The 23,840-nt window shown below is 41.8% G+C and overlaps 2 protein-coding genes across 2 annotated transcripts in view; both read left to right on the top strand.

The window, feature by feature from the left end:
* The window catches only part of piezo1 (piezo-type mechanosensitive ion channel component 1), a 175,050-nt gene extending 160,101 nt beyond the window's left edge, over positions 1-14,949 (top strand). The window contains 8 exon segments of the mRNA XM_037781514.1: positions 142-330; positions 1,010-1,102; positions 4,655-4,827; positions 7,666-7,788; positions 7,879-7,958; positions 10,015-10,204; positions 11,463-11,604; positions 11,861-14,949. Coding sequence (XP_037637442.1) covers positions 142-330; positions 1,010-1,102; positions 4,655-4,827; positions 7,666-7,788; positions 7,879-7,958; positions 10,015-10,204; positions 11,463-11,604; positions 11,861-11,989 — 1,119 coding nt within the window. The 3' untranslated portion in view covers positions 11,990-14,949.
* A 2,325-nt stretch (positions 14,950-17,274) lies between these two features.
* Positions 17,275-23,840, top strand: part of LOC119495768 (transmembrane 9 superfamily member 2-like) — a 31,352-nt gene continuing 24,786 nt past the window's right edge. The window contains 4 exon segments of the mRNA XM_037782527.1: positions 17,275-17,498; positions 19,447-19,456; positions 19,898-20,025; positions 21,135-21,264. Of these exon segments, the coding sequence (XP_037638455.1) occupies positions 17,350-17,498; positions 19,447-19,456; positions 19,898-20,025; positions 21,135-21,264 (417 nt within the window). The 5' untranslated portion in view covers positions 17,275-17,349.

The raw sequence follows: 23,840 nt of genomic DNA on the forward strand, positions 1-23,840 counted from the left end.
CCAATGTCAACTGGGATGGCACCCCCCGCCACCCTGAACAGGATAAGCAGTTACAGATAATGGATGGATGGATGGATGTATTATTTAGAGATAATTATATAAATATTTATTATCTCTAAACCTAATATTTTATGCCCTCAGAAATACCCGCAGCCTAAAGGACAGAAGAAGAAGAAGATAGTGAAATATGGAATGGGTGGCCTCATCATCTTCTTCCTGATTTGCATCATCTGGTTCCCCCTTCTCTTCATTTCATTGGTCAGATCAGTTGTGGGCGTGGTCAACCACCCCATCGATGTCACTGTGACTGTGAAGCTGGGAGGATACGAGGTAATCCACCTTTCATATAGCAGTCTCTACTCCTGTCTCTTGAAACAGAAAATAATGCATTACGTTATGGCAGAGGAGCTGCATTTAATATCATCTGACATAAAAACTTCCAAAACTGCTCTCTGGGTATTATGACAAATGGAGTAAACACTGAGGAATTCTTTTAATGATTATATAGTATCTGCAGTGTGTTCAAATAACAGACAGGGATTATTTTAGATATGGCTTCTTAATACTTGTTGAGCATCACAATGATCTAAAAGAGATTCAAACTGTCATGTGATACATTTCCATAATGATGTAATCATGGTTCTCTCAGTATTGGATTGAGAGTACAGAAAGCCAGTGTTACAAACTGAAAGACATGGCTGTTTGAAGTTGTGTTGTAGACTCAGTTCTGTGATATGTTTTGAGGTTCTACTTGTTCTGATCATCTGGTACATTTACGGTTAGGAAGGTGGAAGTTGAGAAATCCCATAGATCCTAGATTATCATTAGAGTCCTCGGTAGGGCTCTAGAAGGTTCATCTCATTCACAGATGGAAACCAATTCTGTAGCAATGGATCTTTACAGTGTACATACAGTACAGCCAAATGAAACATAGGTGCAAATGGCGTCATTTGACACAGTATATAAAATGTACACAATCCACTGTATTTGTTTCTGTGTGTATGTCTAGTCCCTGTTCACCATGAGTGTGCAGCAGCAGTCCATCCAGCCCTTCACAGAGGCTGAATATGACCAACTCACCAACAACTTTGGAGACAATGCGGTGCGTACTGATTTCACTTTGATTTGTATGTCTGTCTGCATGTGTCTGTCTGTCCTGCTGTCATGTGTATTAAAACAGTTGTGTCATTCTGTAAGACTGTTTCTCAAGGCAGGACGTTAGATATGCAGTCAGACAGCCCTGAGGAGATCCTGTACCTCTACAGAGTATAGCCCAGAACAGGCTGCAGGTTCTGGAAGTATTTTTCACTGAACTTATATTTAAAAGTGCACTTTTAATGATAACATCAAACACAACTGTTACTACAGGGTTATGTTATGGACGTGAGTTATAAATGTTTCAACTTCATTTCCAAGAATCACTCGTATTCCCAACAATTTCAATAGCACTAAATAGTCGTCATTGCTGTGGAGAGGACACCTGTCTCATCCATGGATGTATAAAGAGAACTGGATCCAGCATTGGAGGCGGGGCCCCGTTCATTCCTATGAGAGTGTCTTAGTGGAGCATGAAGCCTAAAGTGGTGGACACACTGCCCGCATCAGGCTCGCGTGAGTCTCGCGTGGCGTGTTGTTTTTTATTTCGGCGTCCATGTTAACAGGTTAGAGTGGACACACTGGCCACATGAGACGCGCGTCTCACGCGCGTCAGACGCGCGTCTATTTTATAGAATAGAAGGCTCGCCTATTTTACACGCGAGCCCCCCGCGTCTCAGCTGCGTGTCCCAGCAGCAACAGACAGTGAAGGTGATCTATTGACAGTATATGGACATCATATCAGCTACATAATACAGTTTACATGTCTAGACATCTGTAGAATATGTCACAGACAGTGAAAGGGATCTAGTGACTGTATATTAACATCATACCAGCAAGACTTTACCGCAGTTTACATGTCTGGACATCTGTAGAATATGTCACAGATAGTGAAGGTGATCTATTGACTGTATATGAACATCATACCAGCAAGATTACTACAGTTTCCATGTCTAGACATCTGTAGAATATGTCACAGACAGTGAAAGTGATCTATTGACTGTATATTAACTTCATACCAGCAAGACTTTACTACAGTTTCGAGGTCTATCTGTAGAATATGTTACGGATGTGTATTTGTTTATGTTGAGATCAGCTGTTCTAGCAGCGTAGCATCGTAAAACACTTCATTCAAACTGGACAGAAACTAAATAAAACTCACCAACACTGTTGTCGTTAGTCTCTCCAGCAATCACCAACTCTGGTTTGGTCTAAATAAACTCTGATTTCATTGAATTTGATGTAAAAATAGGCCGACTCTACACGTTGTCTCCCCCTACTCCGTCTCTCTCTCTCTATCCGCTCAGCAGCTGAGTGGCTCTCGTTCTTCAGAGACAGACCATTAAACCAGCTGAATAAAATAACAAACATCACTCAACCCCATTGCCTATTGTTTATATTTTAAGGAACCTCTTGCCGGCCTTCCTGCTGTATCATCCACGATTACATCCCCTTCCGTGTTCCGGTACGGTTGGCTTTCACACCTGATGCAAACCGTACCCGAGTACACATGATCCGTACTCCAGACCACCTTTTCAAGTGGACTCGAGTACGGATCGACGAACCGCGCCCGAATACGGCCAATCGAACTGGACTTTGGGGACAAGTGTACTCGGATCCGGGCCCGGCTCCCTAATGTGAAAGCGCCCTAAATGGCTCAACTTCTGTCTGGAAAAGTACTCGGATATTGGGCACATGGAACATGCACAGTAGCGTCCGCTCGGTCACATGACTCGGTTACGGGGTACCCCTCTTGCATTACATAGTGTCCTTTCAAAATAAACTTTCGTTTTCACAGAGAGTTTGGTTTAGGCAACACAAGCATGCAGTTAGGTTTAGGAAACGGTCGTGGTTGACGTTAACTTCACTAACGTATGACTCACGTTACTAGCGAGTGACTAACCGCTCATAACGGCTCACATGACTGGCGACCACGTGAAACACAGGATTATGTGACAAAATAAGTCACCAGTTACTTTTAGTTTCTGACGGGACACGAACAGGTCTGCTCGGTGTAAGTAACGGATGTATTAAGAGAACTGGATACAGCGTCGGAGGCTGCCATTCCTTCCTATGAGAGTCGCTCAGTGGAGCATGAAGCCAAAATGGCTCGACTTCCGAGTGATAAAGTACCCGGATCATCCGGTGATCTTCCTCATCCATTGTGCCTATAGAGCAGGCGCAGTAGCGTTTCCTTTAACTCCTCCTCCCAGCCCTCGCTCCAGCCTCGGTCTGGGTCTCATTCACATGAACGGAGGAAGGGAAATAACTCTGGATTCAGCTATAGTGCGTTTTACAACTTTTAGGACCTGATGATTTAAATAAGGACTATTAGAGTGTTCATACTCGGGAGTTGATTCACCTCAAAATAAATGATCCTCTGAGTTACAGACGTCTCTTTCCCAATGGAAGTCTATGGGAAAAAGTATTTTTGGGCCCAATGGCATCACGTGACGGACACGGAAGTTGTAGTACCGCCATTTGACCACTACGAACATTAGCTTCAAAGCCCGGCGCTCTTCCTGAGGGTTTGGTGTAAGTCCTGTGTTTGTTTGACCCATCCACCTCCCCTCCCGCCTGCCCTGAACAGACTCTCATACTCTTAATACTACGTCACATGCTCTGGACGTTGAGCAACGCCGCCGGTGGTTTTACATTGGCGTAAGTTGAAAGCCTGGTTCATCACTTACAGTCGCTAAAGGCTGCGTCCGTGTGTCGGTATCTGATGCCGAGGGTTGCTGACCAAACGGCAGTGTTTGACGAGTTGGAACGGGTTGATGGAACATGGACTTAGTGTTGCAGCACTTACTGTATGTTTGAAGGCTTCTCCTTGATGGGTTTGGATTGTACCTAATTTGTAGGCCACTTTGGACAAAAGCATCTACCTAATGAATAAATGTTATTGCAAATCTATGGTTCCAAGTAGGAGGACAAAAAACAATTTCCCTTTTCCTTGTCTTCAGTCAGGCCAGACACTCTGCTCATCATTCTCTTTGAGGAGTAACTTATTTGTTGCCTCTCGTCAAGGGCATAACTTCCACTGGGGATGTCCCCCTCTATTTTAATTTTTCTGATTAATAATGATGAAGTGAATTAAAGAGGGCGGTTCTTGCTGACTCTCCTCTTTAACTCTTTATCTGTCAGTGTTGACAGGCTGTGGCTCAGTGGGTAGACCCCACTACTCCTAATGCTAAAGATGGGTTAAATGTCATGTATGTACCTGTATGTACCTGTATGTATATGATGATTGTAATAAAGTTTAAGTTGTCTCCTGTTCAACAAAACAGATACTTCTCCAAACATATTTCTAATTTCTTTGGCAGCGTGACCAGACAAGAGCTGATCCTCAGAAATGTTAGTTTAAATCACATTTCCTCATAATTGGCACTAAATGATTTGTTTTAGCATGCTCAGCTCTTATACATGCTCAGATTAATAGGACTATTTCTACTGGACTGTGTGTGTGTGTGTGTGTGCGTGCGTGCGTCCTACTGGAGTTGCTGCCTCTCTGTATACCTGTTTTCATAATTTGTTTTATTTTGTGTGTATGTGCATCTAGGTAGCCATGCAGTTCATCACTCTCTACAGTTATGAGGACATCGTGACGTCCATGATTGAAGGGAGTTCAGGATCGGTGTGGAGGATCAGCCCCCCCAGCAGACAGGAAGTCATCAAAGAACTACTTGGAAGTCCTGTCGATCTAACTCTACGTCTGGCCTGGACTTTCCAGAGGTAAAACCTTTGCTCTCGTAATAACAAAATAGCATTATACTATTATATATTATACATAATTATCACCAAACTAATTGGGTAATCGTCAAATAACCCAAATTAGCATGTAAAAGCTGATGAAGAACAGCTGACCATGACAAATGACAGCTGAGGCACTACTTTAAACCATGGCACCCATTCACAAGGGCACAGAGCAACCCACGGTGTCCTAGTTGTCCCAGTTTACATTTATACCAGAGATGTGAAAGCCAGCTCACACAGATCCAATCTTGGTAACAGCCGTACTACATTAAGGGGCAAATTCACAAAATGATTTTCGTGGCTTTTGCAGCCACTAAACCTGCACAAACAAGGGAGAAAGAAACAGTGTAAATGTACCCCTAACTGTGCCGCCAAGCAAGTAGCGTCTCAGTGCTCCTGTGCTATTTGCATGTATTTAAATTCAGAATATGCAGACATTTGGTGAAAATTGGCCCCTTTTAATGCAAACGAGCCTCATTAAAGAAACAGTCCAGTTCACAAAGATCAGCACTGATAGCCACACACAGTTACAGTGAGATTATTAGCGTCTTCAGAGAGTTGGTGGTAACTGAAGCACATTTGTACTGACAGATATTAAATACCAAATACAGTTTCTCTCTATCACGTTTAATTTCCTGCAGTCTGAAAATTAAATTTTTCTTTACTCTTGGCCTTTGTTCTGCCTACTGTGTTCATGGGGGAAGGCACATTTTTACTGAGCCACATGGATAATTGTAATCAGTCACAAAGAAGGGCAAATTGCACTCTGCTGCAAAACTTTATGGGCATGTTTGCGCATTAACCCTTTGAGACCCGCGGGATCTTTCAGAGGCTGTAGCAGGTTCAGTTTTAGAGCTACAGTTAAAGATATCATATTAAACTAGAAAACCTATTGTAAGGAATCCATCTGTACCAACCGTGTCACGTTAGCTCGTTGGGAAGGAGGTTAAATAACGCTCCAAAGTTCAGCTACATTTTTGCAAGGAAAAACTGGCATGGTCACTTTCAAAGGGGTCCCTTGACCTTTGACCTCCAGATATGTGAGTGTAAATGGGTTCTATGGGTACCCACGAGCCTCCCCTTTACAGACATGCCCACTTTATGATAATCACATGCAGTTTTTTTTAATGCGGTATAAATGTTATTTTCTCCCTTTCTAAAATGGTGTGTTTGAATATTTCTGCATACTGGGGTCCCTAAACAGTCTCAAATTCCATAAACTGGGTATCACTGTAAAGCTGAGGCTCTTGTGGATCAAATGAGCCCAACTGTATTCATGTGTGATGATGTTAGTCCCCATAGGAGACATTTCATTGTAGTGAGACCATTTTTTAAAACTTGATCTCACATTATAAAATGACCTGTGGTGACCTCTAGGATAATCACAGCCTCATGAAACTTTACAGCCACAAACTAGAGACCTAGAGCATTCAGAGGATGGATGGATCAAACTAGAGACCTAGAGCATTCAGAGGATGGATGGATCAAACTAGAGACCTAGAGCATTCAGAGGATGGATGGATCAAACTAGAGACCTAGAGCATTCTGAGTATGGATGGATCAGACTAGAGACCTAGAGCATTCAGAGGATGGATGGATCAAACTAGAGACCTAGAGCATTCAGAGGATGGATGGATCAAACTAGAGACCTAGAGCATTCAGAGGATGGATGGATCAAACTAGAGACCTAGAGCATTCAGAGGATGGATGGATCAAATTAGAGACCTAGAGCATTCAGAGGATGGATGGATCAGACTAGAGACCTAGAGCATTCAGAGGATGGATGGATCAAATTAGAGACCTAGAGCATTCAGAGGATGGATGGATCAGACTAGAGACCTAGAGCATTCAGAGGATGGATGGATCAAACTAGAGACCTAGAGCATTCTGAGGATGGATGGATCAGACTAGAGACCTAGAGCATTCAGAGGATGGATGGATCAAACTAGAGACCTAGAGCATTCAGAGGATGGATGGATCAAATTAGAGACCTAGAGCATTCAGAGGATGGATGGATCAGACTAGAGACCTAGAGCATTCAGAGGATGGATGGATCAAGACTAGAAAAGTGCTATATAAATGCAAGTCCATTTACCATTTACTTTAAGGGTAGTCTATTGGTATTGGTATCAGTATCACTTTAAGGGTAGTCTATTGGTATTGGTATCACTTTAAAGGTAATCTATTGGTATCGGTACTGGCATCATCAATTTTTAAACGATACCCAGCCCTATTGAAAACTGCCTTAGTATGAAAACCAGCAACCATGAGCTATGGCGTTGTTAGCAGGGGCATAACGGCATATTAAACAGGTTTTATTTGGGTGATTTTGATATATAGCCTATTGCTAATTTCTTCTGTTTTATTATGTCAGAAAATGTAACATAGATTGTGGCTCATGTAAATATTGCCTCGTTTTTTAACATGGTGAAACATCTTTGACCCGTTGCCAGGAGTCTGAGATGTCTTAAAGGGCCACCATGTAAAAGATACAGTATAGTGGATTACAACATGGCTTTCTCCTGGCATCACCCTCAGGCCATTAATATATAATACCGGCCTTAAATTAGACTGTATCTCATACAAAACATTGTGAGTATGTAAGTGAAAGGATAAGTGTCCTCTGAGATAATACAAAACACATTATATGGATAGCTGATCATTTTGATGGCCATTGTTTCTAAATATTAGTTTTCTTGACTGTAACGCATGCAGTCCATCTGCTCTATCAGTAATATTACTGAGTATATGTGATGTATCTTTGACTGTTCTTTGCTCTCTAAAGGCTGATTGTCTCTGTCTCTCTGTCTCTGACAGGGACCTTGGTAAAGGAGGGACAGTGGAACACACATTTGACAAACACTCTATAGACCTGGAACCTGGGAACCCAGTCAGAGCAGATCTGGCCTCACTACTGGTTGGCAATCGCACTGAGCCTGTGTAGGTTTCCTCTCTGGAAGGATCTTTATGTGTTTTTATATTTAATACATATAGTTGTATCTTACAGATGCTGTCTTTTTTCATTCCCAGGCATGTTCCTCATATGTTCCCTAACTATATCCGTGCCCCCAACGGAGCTGAGGCCAAACCAGTCAATCAACTATATAAAGGTCAGAGTTCATTGAATTACTGTCAATACGTTTTTTTTCATAACATGAAAGATATTACTGGAAGAATCATTTCCATCAGTCATGGAAGGACAGCCAAAACACCCAAGGTAGTTAATGGCTGCCTTCTATACAGTACGGCACGGTACAGTACGGTATGGTACGTTACAGTACGGCACGGTACAGTCCAGTGCGGTACGATATAGTCCGGTACGGTAAGGTACTTACAGTACGGTACAGTACGGTACAGTCCGGTACGGTACAGTACGGTATGGTACGTTACAGTACGGCACAGTACGGTACAGTCCGGTGCGGTACGATATAGTCCGGTACAGTACGGTACGGTACAGTCCGGTACGGTTTGTTACGTTACTGTACGGCGCGGTACGGTACGGTATTGTACGGCACGTTACGGTACAGTCCGGTATGGTACAGTACAGTACGGTATGGTACAGTACGGCACGGCACGGTACAATACGGTGCGGTACAGTCCGGTACGGTACGGTACGGTCCAGTATGGTACGGTACAGTACGGCATGGTATGGTACAGTCCGGTATGGTACAGTACGGTATGGTACAGTACGGCATGGTACAATACAGTACAGTCCGGTACGGTACAGTCCGGTACGATACGGTACAATCCGGCACGGTACGGTACGGTCCAGTATGGTACGGTACGGTACAGTACGGCATGGTACGGTACAGTACGGTATGGTACAGTACGGTACGGTACAGTATGGTACAGTCCGGAACGGTACGGTACGGTACAGTCCAGTATGGTACGGTACAGTACGGCACGGCCCGTTACAGTACAGTACTGCACGGCACTGCACGGTACGGTACAGTTCTAGCAGGATCAAGTCAGAAATAAGGAAGAGGTTTCCATGAGGAAACATTCGGTCACTGGTTAACATTAAATGCAGACAACTGCTGTCAATAATGACAGCAGTTGTCTGTATAAGTCTTTTTAACATGTGAGTCTGTCCTGAACTTACTGTCACAGAGCACTTTGTGTCTTACAACAAAAAATACCACGATGGTGGTAAAGTGCCTGTTGGGGTGAAGGAGAAACACTAGATCAGGGGTGCACACACTTTTTCAGCATGCGAGCTACTTATAAAATGACCAAGTCAAAATGATCTACCTACTATAAAAATGCAAAACATATATTTATTTATAAATATATTGAGTATTCTTTATATGTACAATATATGTTGGTGTACCTTGCATAACTGCATGAACCCATATTGTACAATATAACTCTGTACATTTTTTGTCATTACCTTACTCTGATGACTTGCACTGAATGGAATCAGCCAGGGATGCATAGTCCGGACAGTAGCTGCTGATAGCCAGCCTCAAGCACACTTCCAAATGATCATCAGTCAAGGTGGAACGGTATTTGGACTTAATAATCTTCATGTGGGAAAAGGCTGACTCGCATAAATAAGTGGAGCCGAATAATACAGTCAAGGAGGTAGCACATTTCCTCATGTTGAGGTACTTTTCCTCTGTGAGTAAGTTCCAGAACTGTCCATGGGCCCTGGACTTAAGCTGAATGTCAGCTTGTAGTGTCAAAATCTCATCCTCCACTCCAGATGAGTTCAGGTGAAACAGTGTTGCAATTTTTGATGCAAGTGAATCAGCCTCAGCATCTTCCCGAAAAGGGTAGCACATGAATGTAGCGACTTGCTCCAGTAAAACAAAGTCTTGAAAGCGTCTGTCAAACTCTGACAGACAGTTCTCAATCTGCTCTGATAGGCTGACGTCTATTTTTTAATTTTTTAATTTTTTAATTTTTTTTTTTTTTTTTAATGCCATGCGATCTACCCACACTACCTTCGCGATCGACCGGTAGATCGCGATCGACATATTGGGCACCCCTGCACTAGATGGCAACATAGCAACCAGCATAGCAACCAGCACAGCAACCAGCATGGCTTAATTACTATTATTGCAACATAGTCTCTGGTTACAAGCATTTATATTTGTTATTCATGTTATATTATGTTATTCATGAAAGTGTGTGTTTTAACACAGCTGATTGGTTGTCTTGTAGGTAATGAAGATGGTTACCTGAATATAACCCTGTCCCTGATGAGTGACAGGTCACTGAACGGCAGTGGGAACCAGGAGTGGTGGGACATTGCCATTGCAGGCTGTGCCCCCTCCTCATGTGGGGTTCTACCCATGGTCATATTCAACGACAAAGTCAGTCCACCCAGCCTGGGTTTCCTGGCTGGATATGGGTAAGGAACCCACACTAACTAACGTTTACATAGATATACATTTTTAATAACAGCCTTTTTTAAGGAGCCATGTAAAATAAGTTAAAGATGTTCAAAAGTCCAGGACCAGGATCAGTTGCCGTTCGTTTCCAGCTGAGACATAACCACCAGAGCCCCGTCCACATATGGAAGGGGATGCACAGGCATATAAGAAGTCAACAAATCATCCATCCATCCATTTTGATGTGCTTGTCCGGGACCGGGTGGCACAGGCAGCTGACTAAACAAAGTATTCCAGACGTCCCTCTCCCCAGCAACATTTTCTAGCTCTCCCAGGCCAGATGAGATATATAATCTCTCCAGCGTGTTCTGGGTCTACCCCGGGGCCCCTTACCAGTTGAGCATGTCCAGAAAACCTCTAACAGCAGGCGCCCAGGAGGATCCTGATCAGATGCCCAAACCATCTCAGCTGGCCCCTTTTGATGTGAAGGAGCTCTACTCCCACCTCCCTCCAGATGTGTGAGCTCCTCACCCTATCTCTGAGGCTGAGCCCAGCCACCCTACGTGGGAAACTCATTTTGGCCTCTCGTATCTGTGATCTCATTCTTTCGGTCACTACTCAAAGCTCATGACCAGAGGTGAGGTTTGGAACGTATATTGACCGGTAAATCGAGAGCTTTGGCTTCCGGCTCAGCAGCTCCCTCTTCACCACAACGGTCCGGTACAGCGCCCGCATGACTGCTGAAGCCACACGAAACAGCCTGTCCATCTCATGCTCCATTTTACCCTTACTTGTAAACCCTGGTACTTGAACTCCCTGGCTTGGGGCAAAGACTCATACCCAACCCAGAGGGAGCAATCCAGCGTTTTCCAGCAGAGCATGGCTGGAGTCTCCATGGTGTTAGCCTGCCTGTTGCCGCTAGCCATGCTAGCATTACCGGCAGCCTGTTTTGCTATTATGGTTTTGGAGTTTGAGATTGCCATTTTCCAGTCTCCTTGTTGAATCTAGTGACGGAAACATACAAGCCTTGATGGACAATTATTACACAGTAGAAATAAAGGTGTTACTCCAACAACTAAAAGGGAAAGTTAGCAGTTTGATGGGAGGCTCCTTTTAGGCGGCCATCTCAGACATGACTCCAAGATTAGGCTTTTTATATTTTCCAAACTGTTCCCTTCTGCACATTTAATCATTTTAAACACAACAACTGTGATTTGTGAGTTGCTTTTTTCCCACGCTTCTTGAATGTAAATCTTCTTTTCTTTTCTCTCCTCTCAGGATCATGGGTCTGTATGTGTCTGTGGTCTTAGTCATTGGGAAGTTTGTGCGTGGCTTCTTCAGTGAGATCTCACATTCCATCATGTTTGAGGAGCTGCCCTGTGTGGACCGCATCCTGAAGCTCTGCACAGACATCTTCCTGGTTAGTGAGCAGTATGTGTGCATATTAACACACACAATTACTGTATTCATGGACACACACATATCAGAGATTGAGTGAAATAATCTTTCCAAATTTGAAGAAGCAGCTTTTGAACCAAGAATTATGGAATATCTAAACATTAACATAAATAATGGGTCCCCAAAAAAACACACTTGTTGCCACGTTGCTGGAAGTGTCCTGGAAAATGATTTCTTTGTAGTCCTTTTCTACAAAGTAATGTTTCTGTGTGATTCAGGTGCGTGAGACAGGAGAGCTGGAGCTAGAAGAGGAACTTTACTCCAAACTGATCTTCCTCTATCGATCTCCAGAGACTATGATCAAATGGACCAGGGACATGCACAGCCGAGACCAGGACAGATACTGACTGACTCACTGATCGTCTCTGGTTGTAATAGAGCACAGTGATATCTGAAGCACACTGCAAAGATGTCCAGGGTACAACAGAAGGAACACTCCTTACCAGACTGGACATTACAGCCAAGGAGACACACAAAAGGAGACATACACTTATAGACGTACTTTATGAAACATCTCCTGTTGCTGTTGCATCTTCACAGCTGCCTGAACACTTTCATCAAACCAGCGTACACTACAGACTGGTGAGAGTGCAATTGTAGTTCCTCTGTGGATGGGATGTATAGCAGATGGATGTCTGTCCTGCCGGATTTGGGCATAATGCCCCTGGAAGGCACAATTAGTGGTCAAATTGACCTGTGTTAATGGTCAGAGGTCAAAGGTTAAACACAAGAGGCACTTCATTCCTAACCCCAGGTGGAGTGACTGTGTAGCTGAAACCTGAAACTAATTGTAGGTTGAACCGTCTGCAGTTACTGTATCAGTATGAAAACATACCATGCTGTCAATCAAACTTGTTTTTGAAATGATTCATTCTTGTAAAAGTAACATGTGTGCAGCAGCCATGCTCGTTTGACTTTACATCATGATTTAAAGGGCCATGTTAGCTTATCTTTCCTTTACAGAAATAGCTTTTTCAGTTCCTCCTAACCCTCTACAGGCAAAGGAATGGAAATAATTGTGGCATAAACACTAAAATACCACCCTCTGTCACTATTGTGTTGGGTCACAGACCTGGAGGTGATCTTGAAAACACTTGAAGAAATCAAATTCATTATCAGAAGAGAAAACACTTTAATGAAACTTTAAACTTTAAACTTTTAAACTAACAAATACAGAAACATGCTGCAAGAAGCTCACATGACTGTTTCCAGGGGACAAAAAAAAGTGATGCACACAGCTGGGACGCGCTTATTTTTGCCATGGTTTTTGGGTTATGAAGTTGTTGAACGCAGTTATGCGTCAGTGCTGTTGGAAACTGAGCTAAAATGCAGTTATGTTGATTTGGTTTATTTTAACATTGTGATCATATGATTCAGATGTCTGCTGTTATACAATTCATGTTGTAGTGGAGCGGATGACATCCATTTTTCAGTCAAATTGTGTGAATAGTGATACCAAATTTGGCATGATGATTCCCGAGGGGTCACGAAGCAAATATAAACGATTGGCCACTTGAAAATCCAAGATGGTGGCTATTTTCCAAGATGGCCACCAAATTGACCTGCCGTTAATGGTTTCTCTCATAGAAATACATCTACTTGGTCGATTTGAGTGATCTTGGTGTCAAATTATATGTTTTTTAGCATGCTGAATCTAATTTTGATAGTTTTAATAATTTTTTACTTCAATATGGCGGCCATTGTAGGTCTACTGTTGTAGACAGCTATCAATAGCTGCTGTTGCCATAGGTGTAGGGGCTTAGTGGTAGAGGTAGTACCTTTGTTTCAGCAGTCAGCTACATCCTCCAGGATAGACTACTGGCACTGGTCCTCACTATTTGCCCAACTCTCACCTATGGCTCCAGAAGTTGCTAGTGCACGGCAATGGCCACACCCCGGGACACGGTGTTGGCTCACGGGCTAAACTAGGTGAGGGTAGCACACAGAGAGTCTCTGTGTGATGGAGTATGTCTAGCTCCAAATTTCGAAGTGCATAGAGTCAGCGAACTAGCCATCTTTATCCATGAGGTTCCAACCCAACTGCCAACCCAAAGGCTGCTGAGATGATACGTCGTGACCTGCTTCAGCATAAAACAGAATTCAACAGCACGTTCCATGATGGGTACCTTGAAGATACCGTCCCACTCTCCCTGCTTCAGTTTGTATGTATGATTCAACATGGGGCTGATATCAAGTCTCCAGAATGGCGCATCAAAATCTGACCTTGCAATGTCCCAACTGTTACAGTACAACTGCTTTGCCAAATACAGGGAAAGATCGCAGGTCCACAGGCACTCTAAGGACCGGGAGACACCTTTTCCTGTGTATGTTGGCCTGTCTGTGTTTGCCAAGACCAGAAAGAGGCAAGTGATAGATATGTTGGTGAGGGAACCTCATGGATAAAGATGGCTAGTTCGTTGACTCTATGCACTTCGAAATTTGGAGCTAGACGTACTCCATCACACAGAGACTCTCTGTGTGCTACCCTCACCTAGTTTAGCCCGTGAGCCAACACCGTGTCCCGGGTGTGGCCGTTGCCGTGCACTAGCAACTTCTTGAAGCCATAGGTGAGAGTTGGGCAAATAGTGAGGACCAGTGCCAGTAGTCCATCCTGGAGGATGTGGCTGACTTCTGAAACAAAGGTACTACCTCTACCACTAAGCCTCTACACCTATGGCAACAGCAGCTATTGATAGCTGTCTACAACAGTAGGCCTACAAGCCAACTGAGACATACAAACACCACAAAGCAAAGACTCACCGGACAGCCAAAAAGTAAGAAAAAACTTATTGGAGGATGTTAAAGCTGTAAAAATTAAATCAAGCATACCAGAAACCTATAACTCTACATCACAATCATTTAAATTGACCAAGTACATGCATTTCTTTAAGAAAAACATTCCCGGCGAGTAAATTTCACAGCCATCTTGAAAAATGGCCGCCATGTTGAAGTTAAAAATTGTAAAAACTATCAAAATTAGATCCAGCATGCTACAAAACACATAATTTGACACCAAGATCACTCAAATCGACCAAGTAGATGAATTTCTGAGAGAAACCATTAACGGCAGGTCAATTTGGCGGCCATCTTGTAAAATGGCCGCCATCTTGTATTTTTAGGTGGCCAATCGTTGATATTGCTAAGCGTTCCCTCGGGAATCATCATGCCAAATTTGGTGCTTGTATCACTATTTGCATGATTTTTCCTCTATCCGCTCCACTATTGAAACAGGCTGATGTTTGGTTAGCTGGCTACTTTCAGTCACCAAGTAACGTTCAAGGAAATAAATTGCGAATGATTTAATTAATGGTGTAGTTTACCTACTAATTTATGTTGTTACAGTATGCTGTGGTAAATACAGTTTATACTAATAAACTGTATTTAGTATGAATAATTCCACACTGGACTTGCAGAATTAAGTTATATTATTTCATATACAATAATTATTCCATAATCATTTATAGCGAATTAACTATATCACAAGATCCTGTGAGAATTGCAAGTAATGCGTTTGTGTCGGGACCAATCAGCATCCTGTGAGTAGCTACTGGCAGCTGTGAGCGTGGTTTAGGTACGTGTGTCCGCTCTTTTCCAAACAGTTTCCAAAGACGGCTTCTCAGATGGTTCTGTTCTGTGTCACAAACAAACTGGCGGGTCAGGTTAGTGTCCAGTGACATTATCCTGTTTCCTGTTTACATCGGCATGTGCATGCCATAGACCAGGGGTTCTCAACCTTTTGCAACTGAAGGCCCACTTGTGATTGTCAAAACATTTCCGAGGACCACCTTCCCAAATAAATGAGTAAAAAACCTAACATGTTTATACAACAAATAATAAACTGGGCTGTAGATATGTGTTATGCCACTGTCAGCTGTAATGACTAAAATACATATTCTGCTTACCCTCAGTGAGACACTTGGGCTTGCCTCTGGGACATAATGAGATCAAGTCGTGGTGGGATGGGTGAGAGGCTGACACGCAGAGTAGCATTCAAAGTTGCTTTCAGTTTGTTCCTTGCCTTTGATTTTGTGACAGTCACAATGGAAAACCCTGACTCACATAAATAGATGGTGGTGAAAGGCAACAGAAATTTGATTGCCCGTTTTGACAGAGCGGGATATTGACTGGCAGCCAGTATCCAGAATGAAGCAAGGTCTACTTGTGTGAGCTGAAGCATCAGGCTGCTGTCTGCTGATAGTTCCATCAGTTCATTTTCCAACACAGTGGAGAGAGCTATGTCTTCTGAAGCAGGATCCACAGAGAAAGGGTCCAAAATCCAAAGGTTTCCATCTCGTGCATCTTCTGGAAAGTAGTCTGTAAACTTTCCCGACAACTGAGTCAAATGCTGGGTTATAACACTGGATATGTTGACATGAGGAGTGGCTTCCAAAGTTTCACTTAGGAGTGAAAACACATCAAATCGTCCCTCCTTGACTCTTCTGTTCCACAGAATAAGTTTTTTCTTGAAGCCCTCAATTTTGTCTGAAACCAAAAACACTGTGCTGTTTCTGCCTTGCATTGATATATTTAGCTGATTTAACTGGTCAGATATATCTGATAAGTAGGCCAGTTTTGCACAAAAGTTACCATCAGTGTAATGCTCAGCAAGAGGGGAGTGCTGCTTTTCCAGAAATGTGTGCACTTCTTCTCTCAGTTCAAAAAGGCGATTAAGCACGAATCCTAATTTAATGTATTCAGGGTCATATTTCCTCACCACACGCTTCGGAGCTTTTACTGGCGCAGGGTTGTCTCCCACATCACTTTTTCGCTTTAAAAAACGATCCATTTTGTCTCACTGCATCCGAGAACGTTAGCTAGCTAACAGTGGCAAACACGTTTGTCTCTACCTGATGATGTTTGGTGTTTTTACACAAGGCCTATTGAAGGAGGTTGGGTCACACTTAATCAACGCGCCTTCGGGGTACCGCACATGCGCAGTAATATCTGCTCTGCACTCGCCGAAATTGAGCCGATCGCAACGCACGACCGCAGCTCAAGTTACACTGCGCATGTGTTATACCCAATACAAGACCCGTGTCCGCCCGTGTCTCAGCCTCCTTCAATAGGCTTTGGTTTTACAGCAGCTGGCATCTTACCTACTTTAGGTTTTACCTGTTCACTTTGCTAAATAATAATAAAAAAATAATAATAAATAATAATCTAGTACCACTGCCTCCGCGGCACACTAGATGGCGCTTTGCGGCCGGCCCACCGGTTGAGAATGGCTGCCATAGACTGTATATAAGAAGTGGATGTAGTCACCGGAACGTCACCCATATGGTTAGTGGACTGCCGTTTTGAAGCCTCGAGTTCGCCATCTTGGTTTTTGCAAATTGCCATCTTGTTGTTTTTTTGCAACCAGAAGTAATAGGAGAGGGTGGAGCTAAGCACAACCGAAACGCTGAATAAGACATTTTTAATTGACCAAGTGTTGCAATTAACTTTGATGGAGTGAAAACACACGGTGAAAGGGTTACATTTCTAAGACAAAGTATCCTAAATGAATGCTGGGAGTATAACATATTTAAGGGTGACACGTGACTGGGTGGTTATGATCCCACAATGCTCCTATTCACGAAGCAGGACTTCCGGTACGTGACGTGTCTGAACCGGAAGTTGGTGGCTGTGCAGCTGTGAAGTGCGAAGAGGGGCTAGTTAACTGTGTGAATCTGGAGTGAAGATTGGCCGGTGTCAAGCGGGTGTGAAGATGTGGCGGTGGCTGCTCGGGGCTGCGCTGCTGGCTCCAGCTGCCGGCTTCTACCTCCCGGGTCTGGCTCCGGTGAGCTTCTGTGAGCCTGGAAAAGACACAGTTCCAGACTGTAAGGTAAACCTAACAGGTCCCACATCACCTGTGTAGCTGCCACATGTTACAACTAAATAACCCACTGAATAAATAGACCAGGTGGGCTAGTTCTTTAGAAACAGCTAACGCTATCATGGAACGTTATGGGAGTCAGCTAACATTAGCCAAAACAAACAGCAAAGCTAACGGATACTATGATAACTAGATAGCAAGCTAGCCTTAGCCTTAGCTAAAGAACTCAATGTAGCTCCGTTAGTCTGGACATCAAACTAATAACACATATAATAATAATAACATATATAATAATAACAGATATAATTACAGATATAATAATAACAGATATTATAATAACATATAATTACAGATATAATAATAACAGATATTATAATGACAGATATAATAATAACAGATATTATAATAATAACAGATATAATAACAGATATTATAATAATAACAGACAGATATTATAATAATAATAACATATTATAATAATAACAGATATTATAATAATAACAGATATTATAATAACATATTATAATAATAATAACAGATATTATAATAATAATAACATATAATAATAACAGATATTATAATAATAACAGATATAATAACAGATATTATAATAACAGATATTATAATAATAACATATTATAATAATAACATATAATAATAACAGATATTATAATAACAGATATAATAATAACAGATATTATAATAACAGATATAATAACAGATATAATTACAGATATAATAATAACAGATATTATAATAACAGATATAATAATAACAGATATAATTACAGATATAATAATAACAGATATTATAATGACAGATATAATAACAGATATTATAATAATAACAGACAGATATTATAATAATAATAACATATTATAATAATAACATATTATAATAATAACAGATATTATAATAATAACAGATATTATAATAACATATTATAATAATAATAACAGATATTATAATAATAATAACATATAATAATAACAGATATTATAATAATAACAGATATAATAACAGATATTATAATAACAGATATTATAATAATAACATATTATAATAATAACAGATATAATAATAACAGATATTATAATAACAGATATAATAACAGATATAATTACAGATATAATAATAACAGATATTATAATAACAGATATAATAATAACAGATATAATTACAGATATAATAATGACAGATATAATAATAACAGATATTATAATAACATATAATAATAACAGACAGATATTATAATAATAATAACATTATAATAATAATCGATATTATAATAACAGATATTATAATAATAACAGATATTATAATAATAACAGATATAATAATAACAGATATTATAATAACAGATATAATAAAAGCAGATATTATAATAACAGATATAATAATAACAGATATTATAATAATAACAGATATTATAATAACAGATATTATAATAATAACAGATATTATAATAACAGATATGCTATTGACTCCTGGTTGTTTAGTTAGATACTCTCTGTAGGGCTGAATACTGAACAAGCTATTTAAAATCAATCTATGTGCAGCAGAGCGAGAGGTTTATATTAGATACATGACTTTATTTCTAATTCATTGTTTAATAAGCAGGCCTATATTAGGTCATATTTTAGTATGATGCTTTCTATCTGCTAATATGGACTCAACACGTTTTGAAATAAAAGCCATGTAGTGTTTCAGTGGAAAGAATCCCCTCATTTACTAACAGGGCTCTTATTGTGAAACAGTTGCACGAACAAGTTGTGGAGAATTCAGTGTTTGTTCAGTTCAGTTCCAATACTGTACCTATTACCATCTTGTGGTACTCGTACGTTACTACAGAATACAGTTTGTCTGGGACAGTAACACACATACCGTTACACCCACAGTGACTGAAACAGGACAATATCACTGTAGATGAGTAATCCATAACAACCAAGTGTTGAAAATAACATGATTATATTGTTGAATTTATTAAAGTGATGGAAAAGTACATTGTTTTGTTGACATGCACATTATATGTCAGGCACCAGGAGTTTATCTACCCTTGTGTTTTTTTCGCCTGGCCTGTATTTTTGGGACACATTTTATTTACTCGCGGCGACAATGTCCCCTGCCGGTATTTAAGGGTCACCTATTATGCAAAATGCACTTTTCCATATCTTTTAAACATCAATATCTGTCCCCAGTGTGTCTACAGGCCACCATAGTATCATAAAAGACCATCCTCTCTCTTTTTCTCCTGCTCCATCTGTCCAAAAATGGCTCTAAAAACGTGTTTTGTTGTTTTTCGAATTGAATTTCTTTGTTTTGTTGAAAAAATGTTTACAGTGGCGAATGATGCATTGTTAATATCAATGATGGCAAGCAAACAAAATCCAATTGTTAGAGAGCCAAAGCACACCCATTCTGACGGTGTCCTGTGTGTCAGTTTGAGTTTAAGAAACCTGCGGTGTGTCAGAAGGTGTGTACCAGATCTTACGACACCAACAACCCAGCAGACAAGGCCAAGCTGGACTTCCTCAAGAAAGGCATGTTACTCAACTACCAGCATCACTGGTATGTATGACTCACTGACTCCATCCATCTATCCATCTATCCATCTATCCGTCTATCTATCTATCTATCTATCTATCTATCTATCCATCTATCCATCTATCCGTCTATCTATCTATCTATCTATCTATCTATCCATCTATCCATCTATCCATCTATCCATCTATCCATCTATCCATCCATCCATGGAGGCGGATAAATTGGTTTAATCAGTTGTCCTTATTTGAATATACACCGATCAGCCATAACATTATGACCACCAGCGCATTATCCTGCTGAAAGAGGACACTGCCATTAGGGAATACCGTTTCCATGAAGGGGTGTACTTGGTCAGCAACAATATTTAGGTAGGTGGTACGTGTCAAAGTAACATCCACATGAATGGCAGGACCCAAGGTTTCCCAGCAGAACATTGCCCAAAGCATCACACTGCCTCCGCCGGCTTGCATTCTTCCCATAGTGCATCCTGGTGCCATGTCTTCCCCAGATAAGTGACGCACACGCACCCGGCCAGCCACACAATGTAAAAGAAAACGTGATTCATCAGACCGGGCCACCTTCTTCCATTGCTCCGTGGTCAAGTTCTGATGTGCACGGGCACCCTGACGCAGCCCCATACGCAACAAACTGCTCCTCACTGTGTCTTCTGACACCTTTCTATCAGAACCAGCATTAACTTGTTCAGCAGTTTGAGCTCCAGTAGCTCTTCTAGTGGATCGGATGCTCCCCACGTGCATCAATGAGCCTCGGGTCTGACCCTGTCGCCGGTTCACCGTTTTTTCTTCCTTGGACCACTTTTGGTAGGTCCTGACCACTGCAGACCGGGAACATCCCACAACAGCTGCAGTTCTGGAGATTCACTTCACCTGTCAGTGGTCTGAATGTTATGGCTGATCAGTATATATGTATTACAGTATACACTCCAGATACCCAGATGGATGTAAACAACACAGAAAATATAGTTTTTCATGATATATCCCCTTGAAGCATACAAGCCCTGTCAGTAGGTCTGTGGCAGGAAGCATGCAAAATAAGTTTGGTACGCTGTTGTCAGTGTATGCTGTGTACATTAGTGAGTATCACAGGCTTTTTTTGTGTGTTTGTGTGTGAAGGATTGTGGATAACATGCCGGTTACCTGGTGCTATGATGTTGAAGATGGACAGAAGTTCTGTAATCCTGGTTTCCCTATCGGCTGTTATGTCACAGAAGCAGGTCGACCCAAAGATGCTTGCGTGGTCAATGTGAGTTGTTCACACATGGATACACAAATCCCTCTTTAACAGGATAAGGCCCTGTTCACATCTGGCAGAGCTTCAGAGAGCGGGCCAGTGTCAGCTCCGTGCGTAGCGCCGGAACAAAAACATCTCTGACAGTATGATAATAATGCACTCCCCGTGTCTAGTCTGATAGTCTGTAGATATAGAATAGAATAGAGACTTTATTGTCATTGTCATTGAAAACAACGAAAAATAGTTTAGCAGCTCTTTGCAGTAAAAGCAAACATTAAAAGCAAACATAAAAACATTCAAATCACAAAGTAGACAAATAAATGGATCATAAAGTGCAGGTGTCATGATTATGGTTCAGCTGCTAGTGTCCTCAGCCTTTGGGGGGGTGGGGGGGGGGGGGGGTAAAAGCTATTTCGTAGTCTGTTTGTGTGTGTTTTAATTGTCCTTTATCTCCTTCCGGAGGCGTATAGGTCACTGAGGGGGGGTAATGTGGTCCCAATCATTTTTTCTGCCATCCTCACCACCTGCTGCAGGTCCCTCCTGTCCTCTACTGTGCAGCTAGCAAACCAAACAGTGCAGCAGTAGGTCAGAAGGCTCTCAATGGTTGCCCGATAGAAATTAATCAGCAGGTGTTGAGGAAGGTGAGCCTGCTTCAGCTTCTGCTGGGCCTTCCCCACCTGATGAGAGATGTTTTTGGACCAGGTGAGGTCAGCTGAAATGTAGACTCCGAGGTACGTGAAGCAGTCCACCCTCTCTACCTCCTCTCCACGTATGCAGAGGGCAGAGTGCTCCACCCATCTTGCTCTCCTGAAGTCTATTATCATTTCTTTTGTTTTAGTTGTGTTTAAATCCAGGTTGTTATGGAACACCATTGTGTCAGATGTTGGATCTCCTCCCTGTAGGCTGTCTCGTTGTTGTTGGTTATCAGTCCTACTACAGCAGTGTCGTCTGCAAATTTTACCATGGTGTTAGTGGGGTGAATAGTTGAGCAGTCATATGTGAAGAGGGAGTAGAGAAAAGGACTGAGGACGCACCCCTGTGGTGTTCCAGTGCTCAGGGTCAGAGTGGTTGAGGTGTAGTCGCCCATCCTGACACACTGGGGTCTGTTCCTGAGGAAGTCCAGCACCCATGTGCTCAGTGAACTGCCTAAGCCCAAGTTGCTCAGTTTTTAAACCAGTTTGTGTGGAATTATTGTGTTGAAAGCAGAACTGAAATCAACAAACAGCATCCTTACATATGTGTTGTTGTGATCCATGTGTGTAAAGGCTGATACATAGCCTACAGATCAGATATATTTTAATAAAATACAGATGTACCGACAGGATACAGTAGAGCACAGAGGCCGTTTCCATGCCACGAGGCAGACCAGCGCTCATGTCTGTCTGTCTATTCACCTGAGGAGCTCAGAGCCCCGCGGATCCCAGCGAGAAGTCAGTAGAGTAGGCGGTACTTAATGTAGCCCAGGACACATTCACTACACACTGATACCTCTGAATGTGGTCTGAAAGATCCGATCTCATGTTAAAGGTACAGTGTGTAGGATTTGGTGACATCTAGTGTTGTAGTTAAAGATTGCAACCAACTGAATATCCCTCCACTCACTCCTCCTTTTCCAGGACTGCGGTAATGTGCACAAGTGCAAAACCATGGTAACGCCGTTCACCTCGCTCAGAGGCCATCCATACCATATTAACTCTACTTTAGGAGCAACAGAAGTCAGACGGCAGCTGGAGGTACCACGGTTTTGCACTCATATTACTCATGTTGGCTCATGTTACCGCAGTTTCACAAGCGTGTCGAAGAACTATGGTGGCCTTCTGGTTACGTAAAAACTCTCTCTACAGCCAGAGTTTGGTTTGTCCGGTCTGGGCTTCTGTAGAAACATGGAGGAGCAACATGGCAGACTCCGTGAAGGTCCTGTCTAGAACGGAGCCCGCAAATTGCGAAATCTGATCCGAAATCTGCAAAAACTTGCAAAAAGTTTTGTGAGACTCACTGCCTGATGATCTATTCCAACCTTAACTATTCAAGGTCAATTCCAAACCTTAACTATTTATGGTGTACGGTCTATGACCTGCTCTATATATGAAGCATCTTGAGATAACTTCTGTTGTGATTTGACGCTATACAAAAATAAATTGAATTGAATTGAATTGAAAACTATTTGAGAGCAATGCTAACCTTTACAGTCTAGTGAGCGTTTCCCCAGTTTGCGGGCTTCCTTCTAGCCACTACACCTCCATGAAGAGGACCCGTTCCCTATGTAGATATGAAGGACTCCATCTAAGCTAACGGAAACATGATGATTCTTAGTTGCAGGTGATTATACACTAAAGAAAACAATAGTTATGAATATTATTTTCCATTTCTGAAAATAGGTCCCCTGAAATGTTACACACTGTTCCTTTAATACCAGGTCTGAACAGGGCCTAAGTCAAATCTGCATCAATCAAACATAGGCTAGTAATTCATGAGATTCTGTATAAAAATGATTAGACAGTGAGTCCTGATACATCAGCATCAGTGAGATGTTGACACTGTAACACTGGGGGGTTTAAGGCCATTTCAGTGTCTGTGGGTTACATTTG

The sequence above is a fragment of the Sebastes umbrosus genome, chromosome 10 (genome assembly GCF_015220745.1).
Source record: "Sebastes umbrosus isolate fSebUmb1 chromosome 10, fSebUmb1.pri, whole genome shotgun sequence".
NCBI classification, from domain to species: domain Eukaryota; kingdom Metazoa; phylum Chordata; class Actinopteri; order Perciformes; family Sebastidae; genus Sebastes; species Sebastes umbrosus.